The sequence below is a fragment of the Muntiacus reevesi genome, chromosome 1 (assembly GCF_963930625.1).
Source record: "Muntiacus reevesi chromosome 1, mMunRee1.1, whole genome shotgun sequence".
Lineage (NCBI taxonomy): Eukaryota > Metazoa > Chordata > Mammalia > Artiodactyla > Cervidae > Muntiacus > Muntiacus reevesi.
In genome coordinates, this window is record NC_089249.1 from 181,520,394 (window position 1) to 181,545,535 (window position 25,142).

Here is a 25,142-nt window from a genome sequence, read left to right on the forward strand (position 1 = left end):
TTAATAATTCAGAAATGATGTTTAAATCCACTCTAACTCAGCCCTAACCAGCACCCTGTGAAGTGCATCCAGGATTGGATCTCCACTGCATCAAGTCATGGGTATTCCAACCCCAGAGTGTGTGTGTTTGTGTTGAGATGTTGGTGCACGTGTGTAGGTGCCTCTGCATGTGCCTTTGTGTGTGTGTGCTAGTGTCTAAACATGCATGCACATGTACATGTGTGTTCCTGTGCATGTGAGCATGTGTGCGTGTAATGGCCCTCCTTTATCTTTTCTGCACCTTGTCAAGGAAAATCAGAGCTGGATGGTAGAGGGGTTTATTTGGGACTATTGAAATAGGAAGAAAGATATTAGCATAGAATCTGGGGTTCCATAGAAACTGGGGTTCTATAGAAACTGGAGTTCTATATAGAACTAGACCTTCTATATAGGATTGTGAAGTTCAGTTCTGAATACACATGGGCCAGTGGGGATTTTTAAGGAGTAGGGTAGAGTCAGTTACAAGAAGTTACTAAGAGGAAACATCTTAGTAGCAGGGAGTGGGGTCAGGGCGGGTTGGCGGGGTCTGGTTAAACCCACCTAGCGGGATTTCTGCTAAACTTGAACAATGGAGAGATAAACATTTAAGTCCAAGGCTTGGTTAGAAAATTCTGGAGCCTGAGCAAGAGTTGGTTAAAGAGAGAAACCTTGTCAACCCTGCTCCCTAATGAGAGAGATTTTTCCTGTTAAACTCCCTTCTTCCTTTGTTCTGCGGGGTTCTGTTAAAGAGAAGCCTATGATGCTTGTTAAAACAGTAAACTAGACTATTCAAGACTATTGCAATGTCATCTCTGAATGCAACTGAGACAGGTGCAGATCTGTAGCCAAGGAGCAGAGTGATGGCGGTCAGTGATGGAAAATCACCAAGAGGTGCCATGAGGAGGGGGCTTATTGCTAAACAGGCCTAACAGGATTCTTGCTCAAGGAGGGTCAAGGACATCAGTTCATTAAGGTGGGGGATGAGGAACTAGATCACATATCACAGCGGGAATACTGTGAAACTGGGGGGGGGGGGGGGGGGGTGTCAAGCCAAAGACAAGCCTATAGCTCAGAGGAAGCTCGCTGAAGGAGAGGGTCTTTGTCAGCTTCCAGAGAGACATTTGTGCCCCTTATCGAAGTTGAGTCAGGGTACCCTAAAACCCCGGGTTCAGACTCCCATCTTCAAAAGGAGCCCCAGGAGAGTGCTATTGAAGAGCTCAGGGCTCCTGGGAGAGGATGTGGCAGGACACTCCATCTCTTCCCCAGGCACCATGGATGCTGTGGAACTTGCCAGAAAGCTGCAGGAGGAGGCCACGTGCTCCATCTGTCTTGACTACTTCACAGACCCCGTGATGACCACCTGTGGTCACAATTTCTGCCGAGAGTGCATCCAGCTGACCTGGGAGAAGGCCAAAGGCCAGAAAAAGAGGAGAAAGAGGAAGGGCTCCTTTTCCTGCCCTGAGTGCCGCGAGCTGTCCCCGCAGAGGAACCTGCGGCCCAACCGTCTGCTGACCAAGGTGGCCGAGATGGTGCGGCAGCACCCCAGCCTGCAGAGCAGGGACCTGTGCAAGGTGCACCAAGAGCTGCTCAAACTCTTCTGTGAGGATGACCAGAGGCCCATCTGCATCATCTGCAGGGAGTCCCAGGAACACCGGCCCCACAGGGTGGTCCCTATCGAGGAGGCCGTGCACGAGTACAAGGTGGGTCCTGGCTGGGGGCCAGGACAGGCGACAAGGGTGCCCAAGTATGTGCATGTGTCATGGAGGGTATGAAGCAGAGAGCGGCTGCTGGAACAAACAGCCCCATGTGCAGGACCTCACAGCGGGTGTTCCCTTACTCCACAACAAAGCAGGCTGCGGGCCATGCCGTCTCGTGGCACCTCTGTGGTTATGCAGGAGTCCAGACTGACCGAGTCCCCAACCAGGCCCATCCACATTCCCTGGTCCTTGTGCAGCCATCTGGGGGGGGCAAACCAGGCCACCACCTGATAGGCAGGCGGAGGGGAGCTTTTTCCCTCCATCCACCTGAGGCTCCGAGGCTGGGGACCCATGAATTAGATTGAGCAAAGACAAACGGAAGAGAAAGGCAAACCATTTACTAACATATGCCTGCTATGCCAGTCACTTGGGAGAAACTGCAGCAACAGTACAAAAAAAAAAAGTCAGTTAGAACTTGGGCTTATATAGCATCTTAACAAAGAACAGTACATTTGGAGAAAAGCAACAGGACAAAGGTAAAAGTTTCAGGCTCCCAAGGGTGGCAGACTGTGGGAACTCATCTCAGTAACAGAATTCCACAGACTGGGTGGCTTATAAGCAGCAATTTATTGCTCAGAGTTGGAGGCTGACGTCAGAGATGAGGACAGTCAGGTGAGAGTCCCTTTCTGGTCCACACATGGCCAGCGTCTTGCTGTCCTCTCTCTCTCGGGTCTCTTTTATAATGGCACTAATCCCATTCATGTGGGCCCTACTGTCATGACCTCATCATCTCCCAAAGGCCCCACCTCAGCCATCACATTGGGAGTTAGGGCTTCCATATATGAATTTGGATGTTGGAGGGACACAAACATTCAGATCATAACAGAAATATATATATACAGGGAGAAAGTAAAGGAAGATGGGGCTTTTTGTGTAGGTTCATCTTGACACCAATTTTCCATCTTCTTCATGGGCACAAACTATCCCCAGTAAGATGCTTCTGGTCAGATAATGGGAGCCCCTGGAAGGCATCTTTCTACATCTGTTGATTCTTAATTGCCTCCAGCTCAAAATAATCCTTCTGCCAAAGGGACAGATTTTGGGGTAGCATATTTCCATCCCTTGCACCCCATTAGGATGGTTCAGGGTGGATGCAGCTTCAGAGGGCACTGTCTGGATGTGGGGCATGCAGGGGGCCCACTGACCCCAAATCCCATGGTTTGGGTGCACCACAGTTGAAGTTGGAGGAGGACATGGAGTACCTTCGAGAGGAGATGATGAAGACTGGAGAGTTGCAGGCCAAGGAGGAACAGACCTTGGCCGAGTGGCAGGTAGGTGCTGAGGCCACCACACCCGGCAGCAGGGCAGGGTGGGGAAAGCCCAGCTGGGTCCCCACAGGCCTCCTGACCTGTGAAGCCCGTTGAGGGGGGAAATCACTGTCCTGTGTGGATGAGAACACAGGACCCCAGAAAGGCAATGATTTTCCCAGAATTCCTGCCAAATCAGGACTGAGAACGGTGCCCTCAGCACAGGCTGGCCATTTCAAAGATGCAGGGAGCAAGGGCACACAGGCGCTTGGATGTTGCCATTTGGGGCTTAGAGTAAAATTATGCCCCAGTGACATTCGGGGGGGCCTCTGTGTGATCCCTGACTCCCAGCCCTGCCTGGTTGGCTGGTTTTCTGTGGGTCACTGGGATCCAGGGGAGATGTGCCACTGTTGCCAGAGCAGCCCTTCCAAGCTGGTGTGTGGGGTTGGTGGGTGGGTTCTGAAAGCAGGCACTAGGGGTGGTAGGTCCCTGGGCGGGGCTCACCTCCAGGAGCCCACCCACCCCCACATAGGAGAAGGTGAAGGAGCGGAGGGAGCGCATCATGGTCGAGTTTGAGAAGATGGGCCTCCTCCTGATGGAGGAGAAGCAGCGCCTGCTCCAGGCCCTGAAGAAGGAGGAGGAGGAGACAGTGGCAAAGCTGCAGAAGAGCACTGACTCGCTGAAGCAGCAGAGTCACTCCTTAGAGAGGCTGCTCCTGCAGCTGGAGGACAGGAATGAGTGCACTCCGCTCCAGATGCTGCAGGTGAGGCGGCATGCCTGTGTACCTGGCTGGGGGTGGTGGACGGGGGCTTGAGCCCCGGCTCAGGTGCAGTCAGGGTGGGCTGACCTGTGGCAACAGATTCAGGCCAACAGGGAAAGCTGTCTCAATCAGCTCAGGCTGCGTAACAAACACCACAGGCCGGGTGGTTTAAACAACAATTTCTTTCTCACACTCCTGAAGGCTGGAAGTCTGAGCTCAAGTTGTGGGCACAGTTGGTTTCTCCTGAGACCTCTCCTTGGCTTATAAACCATATTCTCCCCGGGTCCTCACAGAGTCATTCCTCTGTATACAGTCTACACCCTGATAGCCTCCTATTATAAGGACATTGTCAGACTGGATTACAGCCCACCCAAACGATCTGATTTTATCTTAATCACATCTTTAAGGCCTTATCTCCAGATACACTCATACTGAGGTAACTGCAGGGTTTGAGCTCCACAATAGATGAATCTGGGGAGGGAGCCAGTTCAGCCCACAACAGGCTTCAGTCCTGCTGGGCTGTGTTCATCCCCTTCATAGCCCCGGGATGTGGCTTGAGGGCAGCTGTTGTCCACACAATGATGCAGGGCCTGAGCATATTGGCCCCAGAGAGGCGCCCGGTGACTTCACAGGCAAGAGCAAGTCACACGATAGCACAGGCCAGCTGTGGACGTGGGGAGAGGGTGCAGCTGGCCTAGCAGGGGTGGGCCTGCACACTGAGGCCCGGAAAGGGGCCGTTTATATTGGCTGAAAAGTGGGTAATTGATTCAAGTGTGCAGAGCGAGGGACTCCACAGCAAAAAAACACATTTCACATTGCGAGTCACTATACATGTACTCACAGGAATGTGTTTATACAACTGAAGCAAATGCCACATGCAGGGTATCTAGATCTCCCAGTATGCCTGCATCAGTCACTTTTATGCCTGTTATCCCAGCATCCTGTGGGTTTTGTTGCCAGTAAGTGTCTGGTGTTGACAACAGATTATACACTCTCTCTACCTTTAGGGGAATACTTTGCCTTTTATCAAAATGTAATCTGTTTGCAACCCACTAAACTGACTCCTGACCCACTCAAGGCCTGAGGCCCACAGAGGCCTTCATGGTGTGTCATGAGCTGGACAGCTTCCCTGTGTCCTCATTCATTGTGATGGGGAAGAGGAGGCCTGGGCAAGTCAGATAAATGATACTGTGGATAGCCAAGACAGGATTACTCTCTAGAAACTGGAAATGGGGCCATGGCAACACATAAAGCCCTTCTAGCTCTTCTGGCCAAATGTCAACACAGGGTGCTTGGGAACACCACAGACCCTGCCAGTCTCTCTGCTTTCTTCCATGTCTTTTGAAGGATATGAAAGGCCTCCTCAGCAGGTAAGTACCACCTGCGGTGGGGGTGGTGATGGGCGCAGAGAGGACTGGAAGTGTGGCCAGAGGGAACAGTGAGACCTGTATCCACTGGAGGAAGAACAGCCTGAGTGTGCAGTACCCAGAGGCTACCTCCATCATGCTGAAGACCACCTGTAGGGTTCCAGGGCAGATAGAGGTCCTCAAGAGTTTTCAAGGTAAGTGGGGGCCCAGGGGCTCTTGGCAATGCCTCACCCTGCTCTCAGCCACTCAAGGCAAGAGCCACCAATAGGAGAGGGGTTCCCCAAATGGTACCCCAGCCCCATCTCCTTGGCACCGCCAATATCCACAGTTGGGATATAGGATCATGCAGTTAACTCCAGCTTCACAGCTGAACTCAGCCAAAGGGAGGCCCGGGTGGGGGTTAGGATGAACCGTCCCTTCTAGGGCCTTGCCCTCCCCACACTGACCCTGAAATGTTCCCCTCTCCCCTCCACCCTGGGCCTGTCTCCAGAGGATGTGGTGCCCGACCCCTCCACGGCATACCCCTACCTCTTCTTGTATGAGAGCCGCCAGAAGTGCTACCTGAGCACCCCGATGGATGGCGCACCCCGTGGCAAGGACAGGTTCCTCGCCTATCCCTGTGCGGTTGGCCAAGAGACCTTCTCCTCGGGGAGGCACTACTGGGAGGTGGGCATGAACCTCACCGGTGATGCCCTGTGGGCCCTGGGCGTGTGCAGGGACAACGTGGGCCGGAGGAACAGGGTCCCCAAGTCCCCAGAAAATGGGTTCTGGGTGGTGCAGCTATGCAAGGGAAAGAGGTATGTACCTGCCACGTTTCCCCCAACTCCCGTCACACTGACCGAGCCTCCGAGCCACATGGGCATCTTCCTGGATTTTGAAGCTGGAGAGGTGTCCTTCTACAATGTGAACAATGGGTCCCACCTGCATACCTACTCTCAGCCTGCCTTCCCTGGCCCCCTGCAGCCCTTCTTCTGCCTTGGGGCCCCCAAATCAGGCCAGATGGTCATCTCTACAGTGACTCTGTGGGTGAAGGGATAGGGGCGCAGGCTGGTGGAGCCTGGGCAACCCTCCTTTCTCCAGAAGGTGAGGTGGTCCCTCCCGCTCAGCAAGGCCCACCTGCCCAGCTTATCGCGAATGAGGCATTTGCAAGCCATCGGCTGTGCAGGCTGGTTTTACAAAGTGGAAATATAACCATGATTAAAGCAGTTAAACATTAAGAGTCGATATTTACAGATGCTTCACACAGAAAACTTTTATAGTGGATCAGTTTCTAAACACATACATGTATACGTACAAGGCACAGTGTGGTGTAGTTTTCTTTAGCCATGTCCCCTACTCTCCACTTAGAGATGTTGCCATTCACTGGTGGCTCAGTGGTTCAGATTTTTATATGTAGAGCCAAGGCCTCAAGTGTCTACCTTCTTTGTCTTCAGCAAATTCCATATCTGGGTCCTTCACAGGGGGGAGATGAAAAAGTGAAGGGACTTTTCAAGCTGAATTCCAACAAGCCTCAGAGCTGCCTACCTGAGTAGGATCAGACAGGGTCCCTTTCGTTAACTCACTCCCCACTGCCCATCCTACCCCCGACCCCCATGATTGCAGACGCATTAACAACCGGGGAACAGTGGCCAGAACCCCAGAATTCTGGCCAATGTACTCTGACCCCCAACAAGGCCAATAGTCCCAGTGGACTGAGCCCTCGACACCATCAGTTCTGATCGTTCCCAGCCCGGGGGCTTGAGAGGACCCAGGAGCGCACGGGGAACGACTTGGGCCTCCCCAGCACAACCTCGGCTTCCCCTTGTCCTCGCCGCCTCTGCGCATTGCGGAGCAGCTCCGGCCCCTAAACCTCACGTTCCCCGAGGTCCAAGGGAGACAGCAGGTACCGCAGAGCCGCAGCAACCCACAGACAGCCACGAACTCGCGCACCGGTGGCGGCGGCGGCGCAAGGTCAGTGGGTGAGCAGCCTCCAGTTGGGTGCCGCTGGAGGCCGCGTGACAGACCACGGCCAATCCAGAGCTACAGTGGGTGGTTCCAGAAGCGAAAAAAGCTGCTTCCTGCTTCCGCTGCTGCTGAGCTTCCCTTCCTGCCTGCAAACGGGGTCCCTAGGCCCTATCTTCCTGGAGCCGCCGCAGTCCCGGAGCTATACGCTCCGCATCCTCGGAATCGAGAGGCCTCGGACCCCGGAGACCCTGCGCCCCGAAGCTCCCCGAATCCCCTGGTGCCCTGCTCCGCGCGCGTGTCCCCGCCCCCTCCCCGGAGTCCCGGCAGCGGCCGCCCGACCCGGCGGAGAACGCGGCCCTCGTCCATTCCACTGGGGCCATGGCCGCACCCGACCTGTCGACCAACCTCCAAGAGGAGGCCACCTGCGCCATCTGCCTCGATTACTTCACGGATCCCGTGATGACCGACTGCGGCCACAACTTCTGCCGCGAGTGCATCCGGCGCTGCTGGGGTCAGCCCGAGGGCCCGTACGCCTGCCCCGAGTGCCGCGAGCTGTTCCCGCAGAGGAACCTGCGACCCAACCGCCCGCTCGCCAAGATGGCCGAGATGGCGCGGCGCCTGCACCCACCGTCGCCTGTTCCGCAGGGAGTGTGCGCAGCGCACCGCGAGCCGCTGGCCGCCTTCTGCGGCGACGAGCTGCGCCTTCTGTGCGCCGCCTGCGAGCGTTCGGGGGAGCACTGGGCGCACCGCGTGCGCCCGCTGCAGGACGCGGCCGAAGACCTTAAGGTGTGGGCAGAGCGCGGCTTGGCAAGGGATCGCCGCGGCGCGGGTGGGGGGCCGGAGCCTGGAGGGGGCGCATCTTGCCCGATGTCGCGGGCTCAGGTTCCAGCCTGCACCGGGTCTCGGGGGTGTGTAAGGGGGTGCAGCCTGTTCCAAACCAGCATCCTACGGGATTGGGGCACCGCCCACCAGTGAGGCGCTGGCCTAGGAACCTGGGCGAGGAGGGGACGAGCTTTCTGAAGTCTAGATCCCAAAGAGGCGGTGGGAGGGCTGTCTGGGGAGGGGACTGGGCAGTTTTGACTGACCATTGGCAGAGACGGAGCCGAGAGTAGGAGAAAGTGGGAAGGGAACCTGAGAGGTGGCTGGTCCCAGATGGACGTGCATGAGTTCTCAGCCGTCTGTGGGCAGAGTAGGGCTGTGGGGCCCACCCAGTGCTGAAGTTCTGATTAGGCCAGATGGGAAGGCAGCCAGGGAGCTGCTATAGAGCCCCAGGCTGGGATCAACGTAGGATGGAGCCACTGCTCTGGGAGCCAGAGCCCCAGACCAGTAGCCAAACCAGTGTTTCCCGTTTGGATGCTCTGCCAGCAAACAAGGCAGAGATGCCCTGTTTCTCTGTTATGGAAATGTATTTCTTAAAATCCAAACTAACACAGCACTCTCTGCTGAGAGCCTCAGGACAAACATTTACCTGGCCAACTGCCTGCTCCCTCCCTGGTCTGTGGGTGGGTTTGCTTCTGAAACCCAAAGCATCAAGTCTGTGGGTGATCTCTTTCAAACTTTCTGACTGTTATTTTCATTTCTCTTTATGGCCAGTACTGTCTGCTGCTGAGATGCCTCAAGTACACAGTTTAGTCAGCGTTAGGATTGCTATTCTATCATTATCATAGAATAAGCCTCTGGGACAACAGAATAAACCTATACCCAACCCACATCACTGGACTTGTCCTAACACGTTCTTGTGGTTTTTTTCCCTCACTTTGAGGTGTAATATGCATACCTGAACACCCACTCCTTCTGTCAGTCTGGCAGATTTGCGCTCCTGTCGCTGAGGCTCCTGGTCAGGGTGTGGATAGTGACCGGAAGAGCAGAGAATGACCAGTAGCTCTCTAGAGGCATCTTCCAACTGACCTGATAAAGTCTCCCATGGTAGCAAACCCTCCCCGTCCCAGGGGAGGAAAAGCCTTTTCCTCTAGCATATGATGTTCTGTAACTCAGGCTTGCAAATTAGAGTGACAGAAGAGATCAACAGGTGAGAAGGTAGACTCACCTCGGTGTCATCAGCTTGCCTCTGGGTGATGAGTGCCCCCCGCTTCCTGGTAAAGGGGAGGCACATTTCTCTTGGAAAATGCTGAAAGGAGGAGAGCAGAGTGCTCTGCTGTTTCTGTCATCCCAGCTCTCAGTAATGTAGGTACCATAGCGTCATGACCCAGTCCCTTTCACTGTCTGGTGCTTGCTTTTAGTGTTGGGGAGGATGCCCATCAGAGGGCCCTGGCTGCTATCTGCACAGCCCGGAAGCGCTGACTTTACAAAACGCAGCCTCTCGGGGCCCTGGTGTGTCTAGAACATGGACAGAACAGTGGAAACCCCAAGAACGCCGCTGTGGTCACTCTTGTGATAGTCCTTTAGGCCTTCTGGCTTTACCAGATGCTGAATGTGTCATAAACAGGGTTGAAGGCAATGTCAGGCATAGGCCTGAAATCAGGACCAAGGAACCGGATACAAATGTAAACCCGTCTGTTCTGCCATGTGTTCTAGTTAGCTGAAATCCAGCAAGCCCAGCCCAGGCAGAGAAAAGTGACGGGGTTTGGAAGAAAGGAGGTGGTGATGCAGTGAAAACTGGCTTGTGGGAAAGTTGCCCTGAGATGAGGGAGGCACGGGAACCACAGAAGAAAGGAAATTTAGCCAAGGGGCAGTAGCAGGAGAGCCATGCTTGTGAGGACAGTGGTGGAAGGGCCACACCAGTCAGAAAGCATCTCCTGGCAAATATGAGTTTGGGACTTACTATGTCCCAGACCCATTTTTCCGCTACTGGTCCCTGCCAACTGAGTTCAGGCTTAGCAGGAGTTGAGCAGGTGGGAGCATGTATAAGAGCCAGCCTGGAGGCCTGGCCTGGCTCGGGTCACTCTGGCCTCACCTCCCTGCAGAGCAAGCTGGAGAAATCCCTGGAGCACCTGCGGAAGCAAATGGAGGATGCGCTACTGTTCCAGGCCCAAGCGGAGGAGACCTGCTCCCTGTGGCAGGCAGGTGGCCAGGCGCCCAGTGTGGGCAGGAATGGGTGGCATGAGGGACCCCACCACACGACCCTGCTTTCACATTCAGCCTCATGCCACTCCTGAGGCAGCATTCTTGCTCCAGACCCCATATATACCCCATGTAAACTCAGTGGGTTTGGCACTCAGGAGTGGGTGTCAGGGAGGGCCAGGCATGGGGGGTCCCAGGTGGTGGGTTTGAGGTGTGGGGGTGATCCCAGATCGTGGCTTTGAGGGTTGGGGAAATGGAAATTGGGAATGCGTTGGGTGGTTAAGTTGGGATTTGGGGGGATACTCAGTGCCCCTGGGTTTGTTGGGTGCCCCTGGTGGTACAGAGCTTTGGGGTCAGGAAGGAGTGGGTGTGGGGGACCCCAGATGGACCTGGGCTCCAGGTCCCAGGCCCTCAACCATCCTCCCCGGCCCCCACAGAAGATGGTGGAGACCCAGCGGCAGAACGTCCTGACAGAGTTTGAGAGGCTGCGCCGTCTGCTTGTGGAGGAGGAGCAGCTGCTGCTGCAGAGGCTGGAAGAGGAGGAGCTGGAGGTGCTGCCCCCCTTGAGGGAGAGCGCGGCCCGCCTCGGACAGCAGAGCGCCCAGCTGGCTGAGTTGATCACCGAGCTGGAGGGCCGCTGCCAGCTGCCTGCACTGGGGCTGCTGCAGGTGAGCTGGCACCCCTTCTGGGGGTGGGCCTGTGGGGGTCTCAGGGGAAGGCCAGGCGTGGAAATGGAGAGAAAAGCGGGGGAAGCATTGTGCAGAAAAAGCCGACTACCTTGATGCTTGCCTGGACCTCCCAGGTCAATAGCTAGTCACCTTCCTGTGAAACATGGAGAGTAGACCCCAGTGCTGAGCTGCGTGAACTATTAGTGCCTGTCCTGGGAGCCCTCCTGGAGACTGGCCAGGCCACAGGGTGGCATTCCAGGATCTAGAGCCACTGGGTCACCACCCAGCTCTCTGAAGGTTTGGGCCCACTGGGCTGAGAGGAGAAGCCTGCAGGTCCCCCGCAGTGATTCCTGCATGGGCCGAGTGCTGCCCCTGAGAATCTGCTGGACTCCTGGCCCCAGCAGTTTGTGCCCTCAGGTGGGAGTGAAGACACTGCATGTGCAGTCCAGGGGGCTTCCTGCAGGAGGTGACCCTCCTTGGAGCTTCAGACCTGAGTGAACCTTTAAGGACCAGCTTCAGGCTGCCATCCTATGGCTAAAACATTCCTTTGGCCTTTGCTGAGCCAGCAGTGATTTTTCAGCCTGGGAAGCAGGAAGAATCTGGGCACGTGTATGGTAGGAGTTGAGGGAAGTCAGCAGAGGTCAGTAAAATGGGGGCTAGGCAGGCAGCTAGGGATGATAGGGAGCAGCCCTCAAAGGTGAGTGAATGGTGCTGGACCAGCTGCGGGAAGCAGAGGTTCTAGAGGGAGGACAGATTGGTCCAGAAAGATGAGAACTGCAGGTTTATATGAAATGCAATGTGGGGTCTCAGTTGAGATCTCAGCGAGGGATTGACCTCAGCTGGCCTGGCTGCATTTCCTGCCCTTCACTCCCTGCTGCCTTTTCCTTACTGCCCCATCTACCCTCCACTGCTCACCACTACTGCCCTACGTCCCCAAGTGCTCATATCTCCTGGCCTTGGCCATCTTCTCAGTTCCCTGTTCACCTTGCTGACTGCAGAAAAGATGCCCCCCATTCTCCCCCCTGCAACCTTTGCCTGTGCTGGGGGAAGAGCATCCCTGGGTAGCGCTGTGTTTACTGAGGCATGTGGGGGAGGTCAGGTGGGCCGACCCTTGGCCCACAGTGTTGGTCAGGAGACCTGCTGCAGGGAGTGCCTTGGATCTGGGGGGACACAATCATTTTATGACCCTTGAGTAAACTGTTCTTACGTATCGTCACCAGAGAGAGGAGCATCCAGGCAGAGAGGCCTTACCAGGAAGGCCAGCTGTGAGTGGGGACCTGAGGCATGGCAGCCGGTGCAGGCCAGGCGGGAGCGCCTGTAGGACAGGGGGGCAGAGACCACAGACACCAGACCACCAGCTGCCTCGGGCCTGGGGGGCAGGAAGTGCTCGGCTGATAGAGGCATGGCTCCAGGCTAAGGTGGAGACAGCCTTCAACCTCTGGAGGGGTGCCTAGGGCTCTGTGGGTAAGTGGGCTGGCAGCCAGACCCGCCGTGCCCTCCAGGCATGTGAAGGGGCTGCAGCCGGGTCTGCAGGGCTGGCGCGCCCAGAGCTGCTCTCCGGTGACCTCATGCCTGACTCAGGACAGCTCCAGGGCGGTTTCCCACCACATAAGTGTGTGTGTCCACGCCCGTCCAGGAGGTTTGGGGGCACTCTGGTGTAGGGCAGGCCCAAGACCAGGAGACGTGCTGACGCTGTGTGTCTCTCCCACAGGATATCAGGGACACCCTGCGCAGGTAGGAGCTTCGGCCTCTCCCCAGGGAAGGGGGGCAGGGTTCAGGTGGGCCCTCCGCAGGGGTGACATCTGCACTGCCCCTCCAGAGTCCAGGACGTGAAGCTGCAGCCTCCCGAGGTGGTACCTATGGAGATGAGGACTGTGTGCAGGGTCCCTGGGCTGGTGGAGGCCTTGCGGAGGTTCCGAGGTGAGTGCCGTGGCAGGCCGGGGGGTCCAGCCTGCTGTCTCCAGACCAGAGACAGTGCCAGTCCTGAGCTGCTGCTGCTGGTCGGGGGTAGAACAACAGCAAGCTCCCATTCCCTGGATGAGAAACTAGGAGCGATCGAGGCCCTTGGGCAGGTAAGGTAGCAGGTCAGGTCCAAACTTTTCACTGATGCATTTAGGAAGAGCAGAAATACCAGAGCACCTGTGTGGACCCCAGGCTTGGAATACACACACTTCCCTCTGGGGACAGAAAGCACTCAGGATTTCCTTCTGTCCTCTAAAGGAGGGTGAATCACAAGGAAGCATGAACTACTTTCTAGAATGTTCCAAGATACAACTCTAAGTGGTTGGGTAATCTTTTTGAGCGGGAAGGGGTGTGGTCAGTCACAAGCTGTGACTGCAAGGGTGTAGGGATCTGAAGCAGACAGCTGGGAGGGTTGACTGGTGCTCTGTCTGCAGGGGACATGACCTTGGATCCTGACACGGCCAACCCTGAGCTGGTGCTGTCCGAGGACAGGAGGAGCGTGCGGCGTGGGGACCTGCGGCAGGCCCTGCCCGACAGCCCCGAGCGGTTCGACCCTGGGCCTTGTGTGCTGGGCCGGGAGCCCCTGACCTCGGGCCGCCACTACTGGGAGGTGGAGGTGGGGGAGCGGGCCAGCTGGGCCCTGGGTGTCTGCAGAGAGAACGCCAACCGCAAGGAGAAGGGCGAGCTGTTTGCTGGCAATGGCTTCTGGATCCTGGTGTTCCTGGGAAGCTACTACAACTCCTCCGAGCGAGCTTTTGCCCCTCTCCGAGACCCACCCCGGCGCGTGGGCATCTTTCTGGACTACGAGGCTGGACACCTGTCCTTCTACAGTGCCAATGATGGGTCACTCTTGTATACCTTTCCTGAGACGCCCTTCTCGGGGACCCTACGGGCCCTCTTCTCTCCTCTGTCCAGCAGCCCGACCCCTATGACCATCTGCAGGCTGAAAGGCGGGCCCGGGGACGGACTGGCTCCCCAGTGAGCACGTCTCTCGCAGCCCCTTGTCCTGCCTTCTGAGTCTGTGAGATGCTTGGAAAACCCGAGGGGAGGCTGCTTGTCCTCTGAGCTATGGAAAGCACCCATAGTACCACTCAGATCGAGGAGCAAACTGAACTCTGTCACTGCCACTCCCAGGAAGCCATGGATGAGTGTGTGCAGGCTGGGCTTTCCTCGCCCCGGGACCCCGCAAGGTCATCAGGTGCTGAGACCCCATTCACCAGTGCATCACACCCACAGTCCTGTGCGGAGCCCGGAGCCTGGGGCCCTGGTAGCTCTGCTTCCAGGGGCCTCAGCAGCCCGCCCTGCCCAGCCTCAGTCTCGGGTAAGAGATGAGAGCCTGTAGAATTTACTCAGGCTGCAGTGTGAGCCCCCCAGGCCCTGGGGCCACCCCTTGAGAAAGCTACTATCTTGTGAAACTGCTGGCCATGAGGTGGTTCAAAGCCCACCAACCTGACTTGGGGTCTGGTCCAAACTGCTGGGGAAGTCTGTGGTTGTCTCTGATTGTTTGGGGGTGCAGCAGAGTCCTCAGGTGAGAGGTGATATGGAAAGTGAGTCACCGAATAAAGGGGTTGATTAAGACACACAGATGTCCTCAAATCGCCCTGAGCATAGCCCACCCAGGGCTTTTGGAAAAGGTCCTTCCCTGGTCCCAGGCGCAGAGGTTCAGTTCTGGGAGTTCTGAGTGCATGGAAGTGAGTGTGAAGCTCAGAAGGGACACAGCTTCAGTTTCCACCCGAGTGGCACTGAGGAGAGCAGGCTGGCCTTGCCCTCTCAGGTGTGTCTCCAGTGACCCGTGGGGCTATCCCCGAACTCAACCCAGAGTGTGACTCCTGCCTGGGGCAGGGGGTGAGGCCACAGAGAGCCCTGGCTTACAGAATCCAGGGTTCGTTTTTGCTTTAAGTTTTCACACTTCTTCACCCTTCTCAAGAAGGTGTGATGCAGTGTCTCTGCACCCCTAGATTTTTATTAATTGTAAGGGCCATTCTCATAGTAAATAAACTAACAGTTGTCCTTAAGGTTGGAGAGTGGGGAAATCCTCCAGAGGGCCCACCCTCGGGGAGGGGATGCAGAAGCAGGATGCTCACTGGCCAAGTCAGGGATGTAGCTGCCGTCCACACAAGCACAGCAGCTCCCAGATACCATCTCCGTGTCCTTTGACTCAGCACGTGTGTTTATTTCCTGCGGATACTGTGGGGATTTTTTCCTTTTTACAGATAACCTGATAAACATTTCCTATGTTCCACTGTGTTCAATGGCCAGTACTTTTTCATTTACTTATTTACTTACTCATTCTCCCATTCTTGGGCTTTTTTGTTGTTGTGACTATATATATACCACTTTTGAGTATCTTTAACAGCAGTTCCTTCCAATTACATACAACAGGGGGAAGTATTTTCTCAGTTGAGTCACGGGTCTGGCATGTTTTTTTTTTTTTTTTCACTAGAAAATTATTCCCATATGAATTCCCAGTAATCATAAAGTAACTTGGCCCACTGCTTCATTTCCTCCTGGAAATCTGAGCATACTATTTGGTTCCTGCCTGGAGAAAGATTTGGACTTTAAGGCTTGGGACTTCAGCAATAGCTTTTGGAAACCTAGTCTGTGGAAGTCTCGTGGGTTTAATGAATGAGCATAGAACCGCTGCCAGGACACCAAGATACTTCTGGCTTCAGCTTTTGAACAAAGCTGAACACAAGTATGGGGGAGGAAAAATCATTTCCCCCCAACCCTTCTGAGTTCTTGGTTGAGACCTTTAAATAAAAAATAACAGAAAAACAAGTATATTGACGTGAATGCCTCAGGTATGCATAGAAGAAGCCCCAGGAAAATGAGTGACTTAGAACAAAGCAGCTTAGATCTCTGGCTTAGATACGTCTTCAACAAACAGCAATGTTTATGGAGAAATGACAAGACAGGGAAAGCAGCCTTAGGCTTCCAAGGGTGGCAAAACAGGCAGGTAAACTGATGGTAGCTAAGGCCAGTTAGTGTGGTTTGTTATACGTAGATCCCCATCCCCTCAATCTCTAAACTCATAGGATCTAGAGTCTTCACATCTTTCTTGTAGAGGCGGGGACAGAGATACCACTGAAAATGTACATCCTGCTTTTAGACAGAAGGGGAAAGGCAGGGACCTTATATTTGCTTCTTAAGCACCTCCAGCTCACAATAATTGTTACCAAACCAAACTTGGGTTGGCTTGCCAAGGAGCAGTAAAGCCAGCCCACTAGCCCCGGGCAGTGCGGGGAAAATGCAGTATTTACCGTAAAGGCACCAACAGCGGGAGGGCAGGGCGCTCTAAAACCCCAGACCCCCTGAAGGGTTTCAGCAAGGCAGTCTTAAAGGCCAGGTGAGGGAGTGGAGAGCTCAAGGTATGCCATCAGCTCGTGCACATGGTTCTCTGGTTGATGGTGAGAAAGCAGAGTGGCTGATATTAACCAACCTTAGGCTCCAGTAGGTCTCGGGGTCCAGATCATCAAGTAGTTTCTTCCATTTGATGGTTTTAGCATCTGTAAAAACAATTCAGGGATTGTGCATCAGATACTGTTATTTGTGTACTCCAGAGAGGAACTGCAGCAGAGGACATGGGGAAAGGGGGGAAGGTCTGTCCCGAGAAAGCCCCATAGGGTCTGCTTGGTTAGATAATCTATGGCAAATGACAGGTTTTGGGGTGACATTCTGCTACCCTCCACCAGTTGAGAGGGGGGAAAAAATGAGCTTCACTGACACCTATTGGCAAACAGATTGGTCTTCAACTTTACAAATATCCCCGCATCCCAGGGGTGCCACCCAGTGTTCTAGGCTGAGAGAGACCACAAAGAACATGCAGGCTCGTGGACATGACCTGAAATCTTGTGAGTGAGGGTAACACCAACAGATCCTACAGTGGGTGATCCCCTGCACTAGCAGTATATGTCTACATTGGCACTAGTCAGTGCTAGCCCTTGGTGATTCCCACATGAACAATAAATAATATACCAGTAGTTCGTCTCCTACACTAGGAGTAGCTAAGGTAAGGCTATCAGTTGGTGAGCTCTTACTTGGGTAGTCAGCATTCTGGAGGAAAATAAAGCTGGATGAGTGTGGAGTAAGTCAGGGCAGGTAGCATGTGTCAGCTGTTCCTGAGGCTTCAAAGCAACCATAAGGATTGCCTTGTCAGCTGCTAAGTCGTGTCCAACTCTTGTGATCCAGTGAACTGTAGCCTGCCAGGCCCCTCTGTCCATGAGATTTCCCAGGCGAGAATATTGTAGAGGGTTGCCACTTGCTTCTCCAGGGGATCTTCCTGACCCAGGGATCAAACCTGTGTCTCCTGCATTGGCAGGTAGATTCTTTACCAATGAACCACCAGGGAATCCCAAATATTGCCTACTGAGTTTTAAAATGCCCAGCACCCCTCCTCCCACATGACTCAGCAGAACAATGGGAAAACAGGAAAAAAGTAAAGATAAGCATTTTGGGTTGAAAGTAAAAGTGTTATTTGTCAGTTGTGTCTGACTCTTTACGACCCCATAAACTGTAGCTCACCAGGCTCCTCTGTCCATGGAATTCTGCAGGCAAGAATACTGGAATGGGTTGCCATTTCCTTCTCCAGGAGGTCTTCCCCACCCAGGGATTGAACCCAAGTCACGTCAGTGCTGAAAAGCAAATATTCAGGATGGCGTGATGGAGGACCTCAGAATTTGGAGGGAGGAGCTACTAAATACTAAAGGCATTAGTAAGTAGTCATGTATGGATGTGAGAGTTGGACCATAAAGAAAGCTGAGTGCCGAAAAATTGATGCTTTTAAACTGTGGTGTTGGAGAAGACTTGAGAGTCCCTTGGACAGCAAGAGATCAAATCAGTCAATCCTAAAGGATCAGTCCTGAATATTCATTGGAAGGACTGATGCTGAAGCTGAAACTCCAATACTTTGGCCACCTGATGTGAAGAACTGACTTATTGGAAAAGACCCTGATGCTGGGAAAGATTAAAGGCAGGAGAAGAGGATGGCAGAGGATGAGATGGTTGGATGGCATCACCGACTTGATGGACTTGAGTTTGAGCAAGCTCTGGGAGTTGGTGATGGACAGGGAGGCCTGGGGTGCTGCAGTCCATGGGATCACAAAGAGTCAGACACGACTGAGCAACTGAACAACAACCATAGTTGCTTTACACTACCATTACCAGTTTCTGTTGTACTGCAAAGGGAATCAGCCATACATATACATATGTCCCCTCTTGGATTCCCATCCCACTTAGGTCACCTCAGCACTGAGTAGAGCTCCCTGTGCTATACAGTCGGTTCTCATTAGTTACCTGTTTTATACATAATACTGTGAATATGTCAGTTCCAATGTCCCAGTTCATCCTACTCCACCTTTTCTCCTTGGCATCCATAGGTTTGTTCTCTACATCCGTGTCTCTCTCTCTGCTTTTCAGATAAGCTCATTGATACCATTTTCTGAGATTCCACATATATGCATTAATAGACAGTATTTGTTTTTCTCTTTCTGCCTTGCTTCACTCTGTATGACAGACTCTAAGTTCATTGACATCCCCGAAAATGACAGTTTCTTTCCCTTTTATGGCTGAAGTATGGTCAAAGGAATATTTAAGACAAAAACAGCCCCCCTCAGTCTATATGGGTGGTCAGTCTCTGTAGGTCCCTTTTACTTTGTCACCTATATATCCCATGGGCGTGTAATGTGTCCACAAAGCCGGATTAAAAGACAAAGGGTCCTTTTCAACTTGTTTCCTCCACATTTACTCGAGCCTCACAGCAAGTCTTTGTGGTACCATCCCATTTCAGGCCTGAGACAACGGGGTAAGAGAGTTAGGTCTTAAAGCAGCTGGGATTTTAAATAACTACTAAGGCCTAATTGTTACACCCTCAGCTTCACTCATAAATGTGTATGCATGCATGCTAAGTTGTTCCAGTTGTGCTTACTCTGTGTGACCCTATGGACTGTCAGCGCCAGGCTCCTCTGTCCATGGGATTCTCCAGGCAAGAATACTGGAGTGAGTTGCTATTCCCTTCATCAGGGGATCTTCCCAATCCAGGGAACGAACTGGACTTCCTTACATCTCCTGCATTGGCAGGCGGGTTTTTACCACTAGTTCTACCTGGGAAGTCCCTCCTAAAAGTGCAATTCAGTGATTTTCATTAACTTGCCGTGGAACGGTGCACATTGTGTCACTCTTGGCTCATGTTGGAATGGTTCCTGGAACGGATCCTGGTCGGCGACCTGCAGGGTGAGGCCTCCCACCCCGCACCTATGTCTTTGGCCGCCTACAGAAGCTGTGCCCCCAGTATACGCACGTCCTGAGGACTACTGCCCAGCCGGCGGTTCCGAGAGCACCGCAGGTAGTATCCACACCACCTGCACCCAGGCGCTTGGAGCTGCGAGGGTCTAGGACTGACCAGTCCTATCTGCGCAGCGTGCTACTGCTGGATTCCTGACGCCGGGTACCTCTCGCACACATCCGGAATCCCGAGAGTCCCCATGCACCACTTGCCCACTCTGTACGCCTTCCTGTTCGAGACCCCCAGTCCCCCTTCCTTTCGCGCCTAGCACTCCTCCACATCTACCCCATGCCCCGCCACGCTCCCCCTTTCGTGCCCCACACATCCTTCCAGTGCCCTGAGACCTCCTCCTCTCCTTGCCCCGCCCCAACCGCAGTCCCGCGTGCCACACCCCCAGGCCCCCACATCTCCCACCTCCCGTGTCTCAGCTCACGCCTCCTGATGGAGATGGTACAGAGTACCTGCGAGCCCATCTGACCTCCTGTCCCTTGACCCTCTGTCCCATCCCTTCCGGATTACCTGCTCTGGACCCTGCCAAGCCCAAATCTTCCTGTCACTAGTTTTTTATACACTTATTAAGGTATAATTTTCACACCTTAAAATTCAGCTGCTTCAAACATGCAATTCAATGATTTCTAATAAATCCATCTCCAAAATCCACTATTAGAGCATATTTATTGCCTCAAAGAGATGCCTTCTACCTATTTCTAGTCTGTGTATTATATAACTGATTTTCAAATGTCAAACCAACCTTACATTCCTGGGATAAGTCCCCTCTGATTCTTCAATCTGTTACTGAATTCCATTTGCTAATGTTTTATTCAGGATTTTTACATTGATACTTAAGAGGATAGTGGCCTGTAGGTTTCTTGTGGTGTCTTTGTTCCCTACATTGTTTTCTGAAACAGTTTGTGAATGATTGCTGTTGTTTCTTTGTTCAGTGTTTTGTAGATTCTTCAATGAAGCCATCAGATTCTAGGCTTATCTTTGTGGGAAAATTTTAATTACTATTTTATTTGTCTTTCCTGGTGGCTCAGACGGTAAAGCGTCTGCTTACAATGCCGGATTCCCGGGTTCAATCCGTGGGTTGGGAAGATCCTCTGGAGAAGGAAATGGCAACCCACTCCAGTGCTCTTGCCTGGAAAATCCCATGGACGGAGGAGCTTGGTAGGCTACAGTCCTTGGGGTCTCAAAGAGTCGGACAGGACTGAGCGATTTCACTTTCACGTTCATTTTATTTCTTAGGGTCCGCTCAGATTTTTCATTCCTTAAGTGATTTTTGTGTTTCTAGGAATTTGCCTGTTTCTTCTCAGTTGTCTAATTTCCTGACATAAAGTTGTTCAGAGAATTTCCTTATTATCACTTAATTATTAAAAAGCTGGTAATAATGTTTCCCCTTTCATTTTGGCAATTTGTGCCTTTTTTCCTCAGTCAGTAAAACTAACATTTTGTTTAAAATCTTATTTTTTCAAAGAACAACTTTTGATTTTATTTGATATTTTCTTTTTTTTTTTTTTTTATTTCAATGATTTCCACCATCATCTTTGTTATTTCCTTCTTTTTGCTTGCTTCGGGTTCAGTTTATCCTTCTTTTTCTATTCTTCTTGAAGTTGAAGGTTCAGTTCAGTTCAGTTCAGTCACTAGTCATGTCCTACTCATTGCAACCTGGCGAACTGCACACCAGGCTTCCCTGTCCATCACCAACTCCCGGAGCTTGCTCAAACTCATGTCCATCGAGTTGGTGATGCCATCCAACCATCTCATCCTCTGTTGTCCTCTTCTCCTCCTGCATTCAATCTTTCCCCGGATCAGTGTCTTTCCCAGTTAGTCAGTTCTTCACATCAGGTGGCCAAAGTATTGGAGTTTCAACTTTAGCATCAGTTCCTCTGATGAATATTCAGGACTGATCTCCTTTAGGATGGACGGGTTGGATCTCCTTGCAGTCTAAGTGACTCTCAAGAGTCTTCTCCAACATCACGGTTCAAAAGCATCAATTTTTCCATGCTCAGCTTTCTTTATGGCCCAACTCTGACATCCATACATGACTACAGGAAAAACCATAGCTTTGTCGGCAAAGTGATGTCTTGCTTTTTAATATGCTGTCTGTGTTGGTCATAACTTTTCTTCCAAGGAGCAAATATCTTTTAATTTCATGGCTGCAGTCACCATCTGCAGTGATTTTGGAGCCCACCAAATTAAAGTCTCTCACTGTTTCTTTCCATTGTTTCCTCATCTATTTGCCATGAAGTGATGGGACCAGATGCCATGATCTCAGTTTTCTGAATGTTGAGTTTTAAGCCAACTTTTTCACTCTCCTCTTTCACTTTCATCAGGAGGCTTTTTAGCTCTTCTTCACTTTTTGCCATAAGGATTGTTTCATCTGCCTATCTGAGGTTATTGCTATTTCTCCTGGCAATCTTGATTCCAGTTTGTGCTTCCTCCAGCCCAGCATTTCTCATGACGTACTCTACATTTAAGTTAAATAAGCAGGGTGGCAATATACAGCCTTGATGTACTCCTTTCCCTATTTGGCACCAGTCTGTTGTTCCATGTCCAGTTCTAACTGTTGCTTCTTGATCTGTATACAGAATTCTCAATAGGCAGGTCAGGTGGCCTGGTATTCCCATCTCTTTCAGAATTTTCCAGTTTATTGTGATCCACACAGTCAAAGGCTTTGGTGTAGTCAATAAAGCAGAAGTAGATGTTTTTCTGAAGGAGAGACAGTGAGAGAGAAATAGATATAGAGATAGACAAAGATACAGAGAGAAAGAGAAAGAGAGAGAAACAGTGAGAAACACGCATACACATACAGGGAAAGAGAGAGAGAGAGGAGAGACAGAGACATAGGAAGACACTGGTAGGCCTGGGAGACCACAGGGGTGCCTGGGAGGTCATGGAATGACTTGGGCAGACAGAGGACGATATGGAAGGACACCAGATGGTACCCCATGTGCACTGATGGAGATGCTGTTGGACAACTGTGACATCAATCATTTTAAAAATCCCATTGGGGAAACCCAGAGAGAGATCATAACAGCCCCCAATGCTGAAACAAACTTCCCCAAACAGACCATTTCTCTCCCACCTGGAGCTCTGCCCCACTGTCCCTCTTGATGTTCTTCTTATGAAATTCAATTTTGGCTGCTCATTGTTCAAGAATCCAATACTGAGAAACAAGTGTTGGGTAAAAAGAAATGTAGTTTTATTGAGGAACCTGACAATCTTGGGGTGAAGGTGGACTTACATCTCAAAAAATCAACTCCTCATTGTCAATCAGGGGGCAAGAGCTTTTAAGGGGAAATTTCAGGAATTTACATGCAAAGGGGGTAGAGACCAGCACACTCAGCTTAAGCAATTATCTTGAAATTGGTCATGCAGTGGTCTGGTCAGTGTCACCTTGATTATTTTAAGTATAGTAAATCTTCAGCTCCAAAGTTGGCTTGTTTCCATTTCCTTGAGGACAGTTCTTAGAACTGTGCAAGATGAGAGAGGCTTATGTCTTGGCTGTAATCTGGTCATCATGTAATTAACTTCTCTGCCTGGTGAAGGTTATGTTATCAGCAAAACAGTTCACAGAATATGACTCAGAATATTATCTATAGCTCTTGAGGAGGAATTAAGGGTCTTTGACTTTATTTTTATGGCCAAACTATTACTATTTTGTTTTGCTGGACTATTTTTCTTTGTTTCTGCATTTTCTCACTTCTCTGATTAAATTTATTCTTTGGAACTCAGGAAGGCCTAGGAGGCTAAAGGTTTTCTACAAATGGGAGACAGGCAGGGGACATGACCAGGAGTGGGGTCCATCCCGGAAAGGCCCCATAGGGTCCTGCTCAGTTACACTCTCAGGCCCCGAGCATGTGACCTGCGTGGAACGTCTGTCTACACCTGGACTTCTTAAGAGAAGTAGTGAGGGCATGTGGGGACCAGCTGAATGTCCACCTGTTCTGGAATCCTCATTTCATCCTGGCCCAGCACTAGGGCCAGAGCCCACACTCATCCACTCTAAAGCCCCATATGCTCTCATTTGCCTGAGTCTCCACTGGGATTTCCCAGTGATTCAGATTTCCTGAATGCCCATCCCCATCAAGTTGATAAGATCCATGTTCTACTATCTAGACCCCCAAATTTCTCCCCAAAAGTCTCCTTTCCTCCTTTGGGAGTGGAACTGTACTCCTGTTAGATTTCTAGCAAGGGCTATTTGTCTGTTTTTCCTTACCATTCTCAGTGCTGCTTCCCACATTCTCCCTTGCCTCCTCCACCCAAAATCCTTCTCCCTAGGGTTCAGGCTGTGGGGACGGAGCTCACCCACATTGCATCTCTATTATGACCAAACAACAACTCCCTGGCTGGCCAATTAGCCTATTCCAACACTCATCATTAAAACAATTCACATGAAAAAAAAACAAACACATATTTCTAGACTTACAAAGAAGTTGCAAAATAGCACCAAGAATATGCACAGGGCAATGCATTGCATAAACACATTAAAAGGCTCAAACCAGAAAATTAACATTTATACAAAACTATTCAATAACCATATCACAATCCCCAGATCCTACTCAAACTTTACCAACTGTTCCACTTTTAGCCTTTTCTGATTATTTTGTTAATTTTTAAATTATACAAAGCATTCTTTTGTTCATCTCTGGACAACATTGGATGGACAATGGATTGCGCTCAATTTTAGCAATTATGAACAATGCTGTTAAGAAATATTCTTGTCCTGAACTTTCTATGGGCATATATTCTCTAGAATATGCCTAGAAATAAAATTCATGGGTCATGGAGATAACTGAACATTTAACTTTACAATGAACTGCCATGCAGTCCTCAAAGTGATTTGCCATTTTGTATACTCATTGGAATCTTTCACAATGTCAATATCTCTAAGGAACAATCCCTTGAATCATGTCACCAGTTCCTGACATCCTCATCACCAGCTCTAATGCATTTTACATCCATCCATTCATCCCTCCACCATCTTCATTTTTCTTCTTTTCTTGGCCAGTGCAAGTCCTTCACTTGTGGATCATTGTAACCCTTCTCTAGCAACCATCTTCAGTGATGGCACTTAGGAGCAAATCAAAAACTGAAAAGCCTCAGGGAATCTAAAGAGGAGGCTGTGCAGTCCTGCTGGGCTTTTATCCCAGTTCAGTGCAGTCACTCAGTCGTGTCCGACTCTGCGCGACCCCATGGACTGCAGCACGTCAGGCTTCCCTGTCCATTACCAACTCCCAGAGCCTACTCAAATTCATGTCCATAGAGTCGGTGATGCCATAAAACCATCTCATCCTCTACCATCCCCTTCTCCTCCCGCCTTCAATCTTTCGCAGCATCAGGGTCTTTTCTAGTAAGTCAATTCTTTGCATCAGGTGGCCAAAGTATTGGAACTTCAGTTTCAGTCCTTCCAATGAATATTCAGGACTGATTTCCTCTAGGATAGACTGGTTGGATCTCCTTGCAGTCCAAGGGATTCTCAAGAGTCTTCTCCAACACCACAGTTCAAAAGCATCAGTTCTTCGGTGCTCAGCTTTCTTCACAGTCCAACTCTCACATTCATACATGACTACTGGAAAAACCATAACTTTGACTAAATGGAACTTTGTTGGCAAAAAGAAAAAAAAAGCCTCTGCTTTTTAATAGGCTGTCTAGGTTGGTCATATTTCTCCTTCCAAGAAGCAAGCGTCTTTTAATTTCATGGCGGCAATCACCATCTGCAGTGATTTTGGAGCCCACCAAATTAAAGTCTCTCACTGTTTCTTTCCATTGTTTCCTCATCTATTTGCCATGAAGTGATGGGACCAGATGCCATGATCTTAGTTTTCTGAATGTTGAGTTTTAAGCCAACTTTTTCACTCTCCTCTTTCACTTTCATCAGGAGGCTTTTTAGCTCTTCTTCGCTTTCTGCCATGAGGATTGTGTCATCTGCATATCTGAGGTTATTGATATTTCTTCTGGCAATCTTGATTCCAGCTTGTGCTTCCTCCAGCCCAGTGTTTCTCATGATGTACTCTGCATATAAGTTAAATAAGCAGGGTGACAATATGTAGCCTTGATGTACTCCTTTCCCTATTTGGCACCAGTCTGTTGTTCCATGTCCAGTTCTAACTGTTGC

General features: G+C 51.3%; 2 protein-coding genes and 1 long non-coding RNA gene across 4 annotated transcripts; 2 read left to right on the forward strand and 1 right to left on the reverse strand.

The window, feature by feature from the left end:
- Positions 1 to 1,106: 1,106 nt before the first annotated feature.
- On the forward strand, positions 1,107 to 6,669 carry TRIM17 (tripartite motif containing 17). Its single transcript, XM_065917287.1, has 6 exons — positions 1,107 to 1,718; positions 2,951 to 3,046; positions 3,555 to 3,785; positions 5,130 to 5,152; positions 5,243 to 5,343; positions 5,640 to 6,669. The coding sequence occupies exons 1-6, from the start codon at positions 1,290 to 1,292 to the stop codon at positions 6,185 to 6,187; spliced, it is 1,428 nt and encodes a 475-aa protein (XP_065773359.1). The 5' UTR covers positions 1,107 to 1,289; the 3' UTR covers positions 6,188 to 6,669.
- Positions 1,281 to 7,054, reverse strand: LOC136155502 (uncharacterized). Its single transcript, XR_010660833.1, has 3 exons — positions 6,939 to 7,054; positions 5,955 to 6,045; positions 1,281 to 1,417 (listed from the first exon to the last, which is right to left on the reverse strand). It is a non-coding gene; the product is annotated as an uncharacterized lncRNA (long non-coding RNA).
- A 179-nt stretch (positions 7,055 to 7,233) lies between these two features.
- TRIM11 (tripartite motif containing 11) lies at positions 7,234 to 15,854 on the forward strand. Of its 2 annotated transcripts, none has more exons than XM_065917286.1 (6): positions 7,234 to 7,879; positions 10,018 to 10,113; positions 10,555 to 10,782; positions 12,494 to 12,516; positions 12,602 to 12,702; positions 13,179 to 15,854. In XM_065917286.1, exons 1-6 carry the CDS (start codon positions 7,472 to 7,474, stop codon positions 13,724 to 13,726), a joined length of 1,404 nt encoding a protein of 467 aa, XP_065773358.1. In that variant the 5' UTR covers positions 7,234 to 7,471; the 3' UTR covers positions 13,727 to 15,854. The 2 variants fall into 2 exon arrangements, with proteins under 2 accessions (XP_065773358.1, XP_065773357.1); XM_065917285.1 differs by having other exon boundaries at positions 10,552 to 10,782; positions 13,179 to 15,853.
- Positions 15,855 to 25,142: the final 9,288 nt, after the last annotated feature.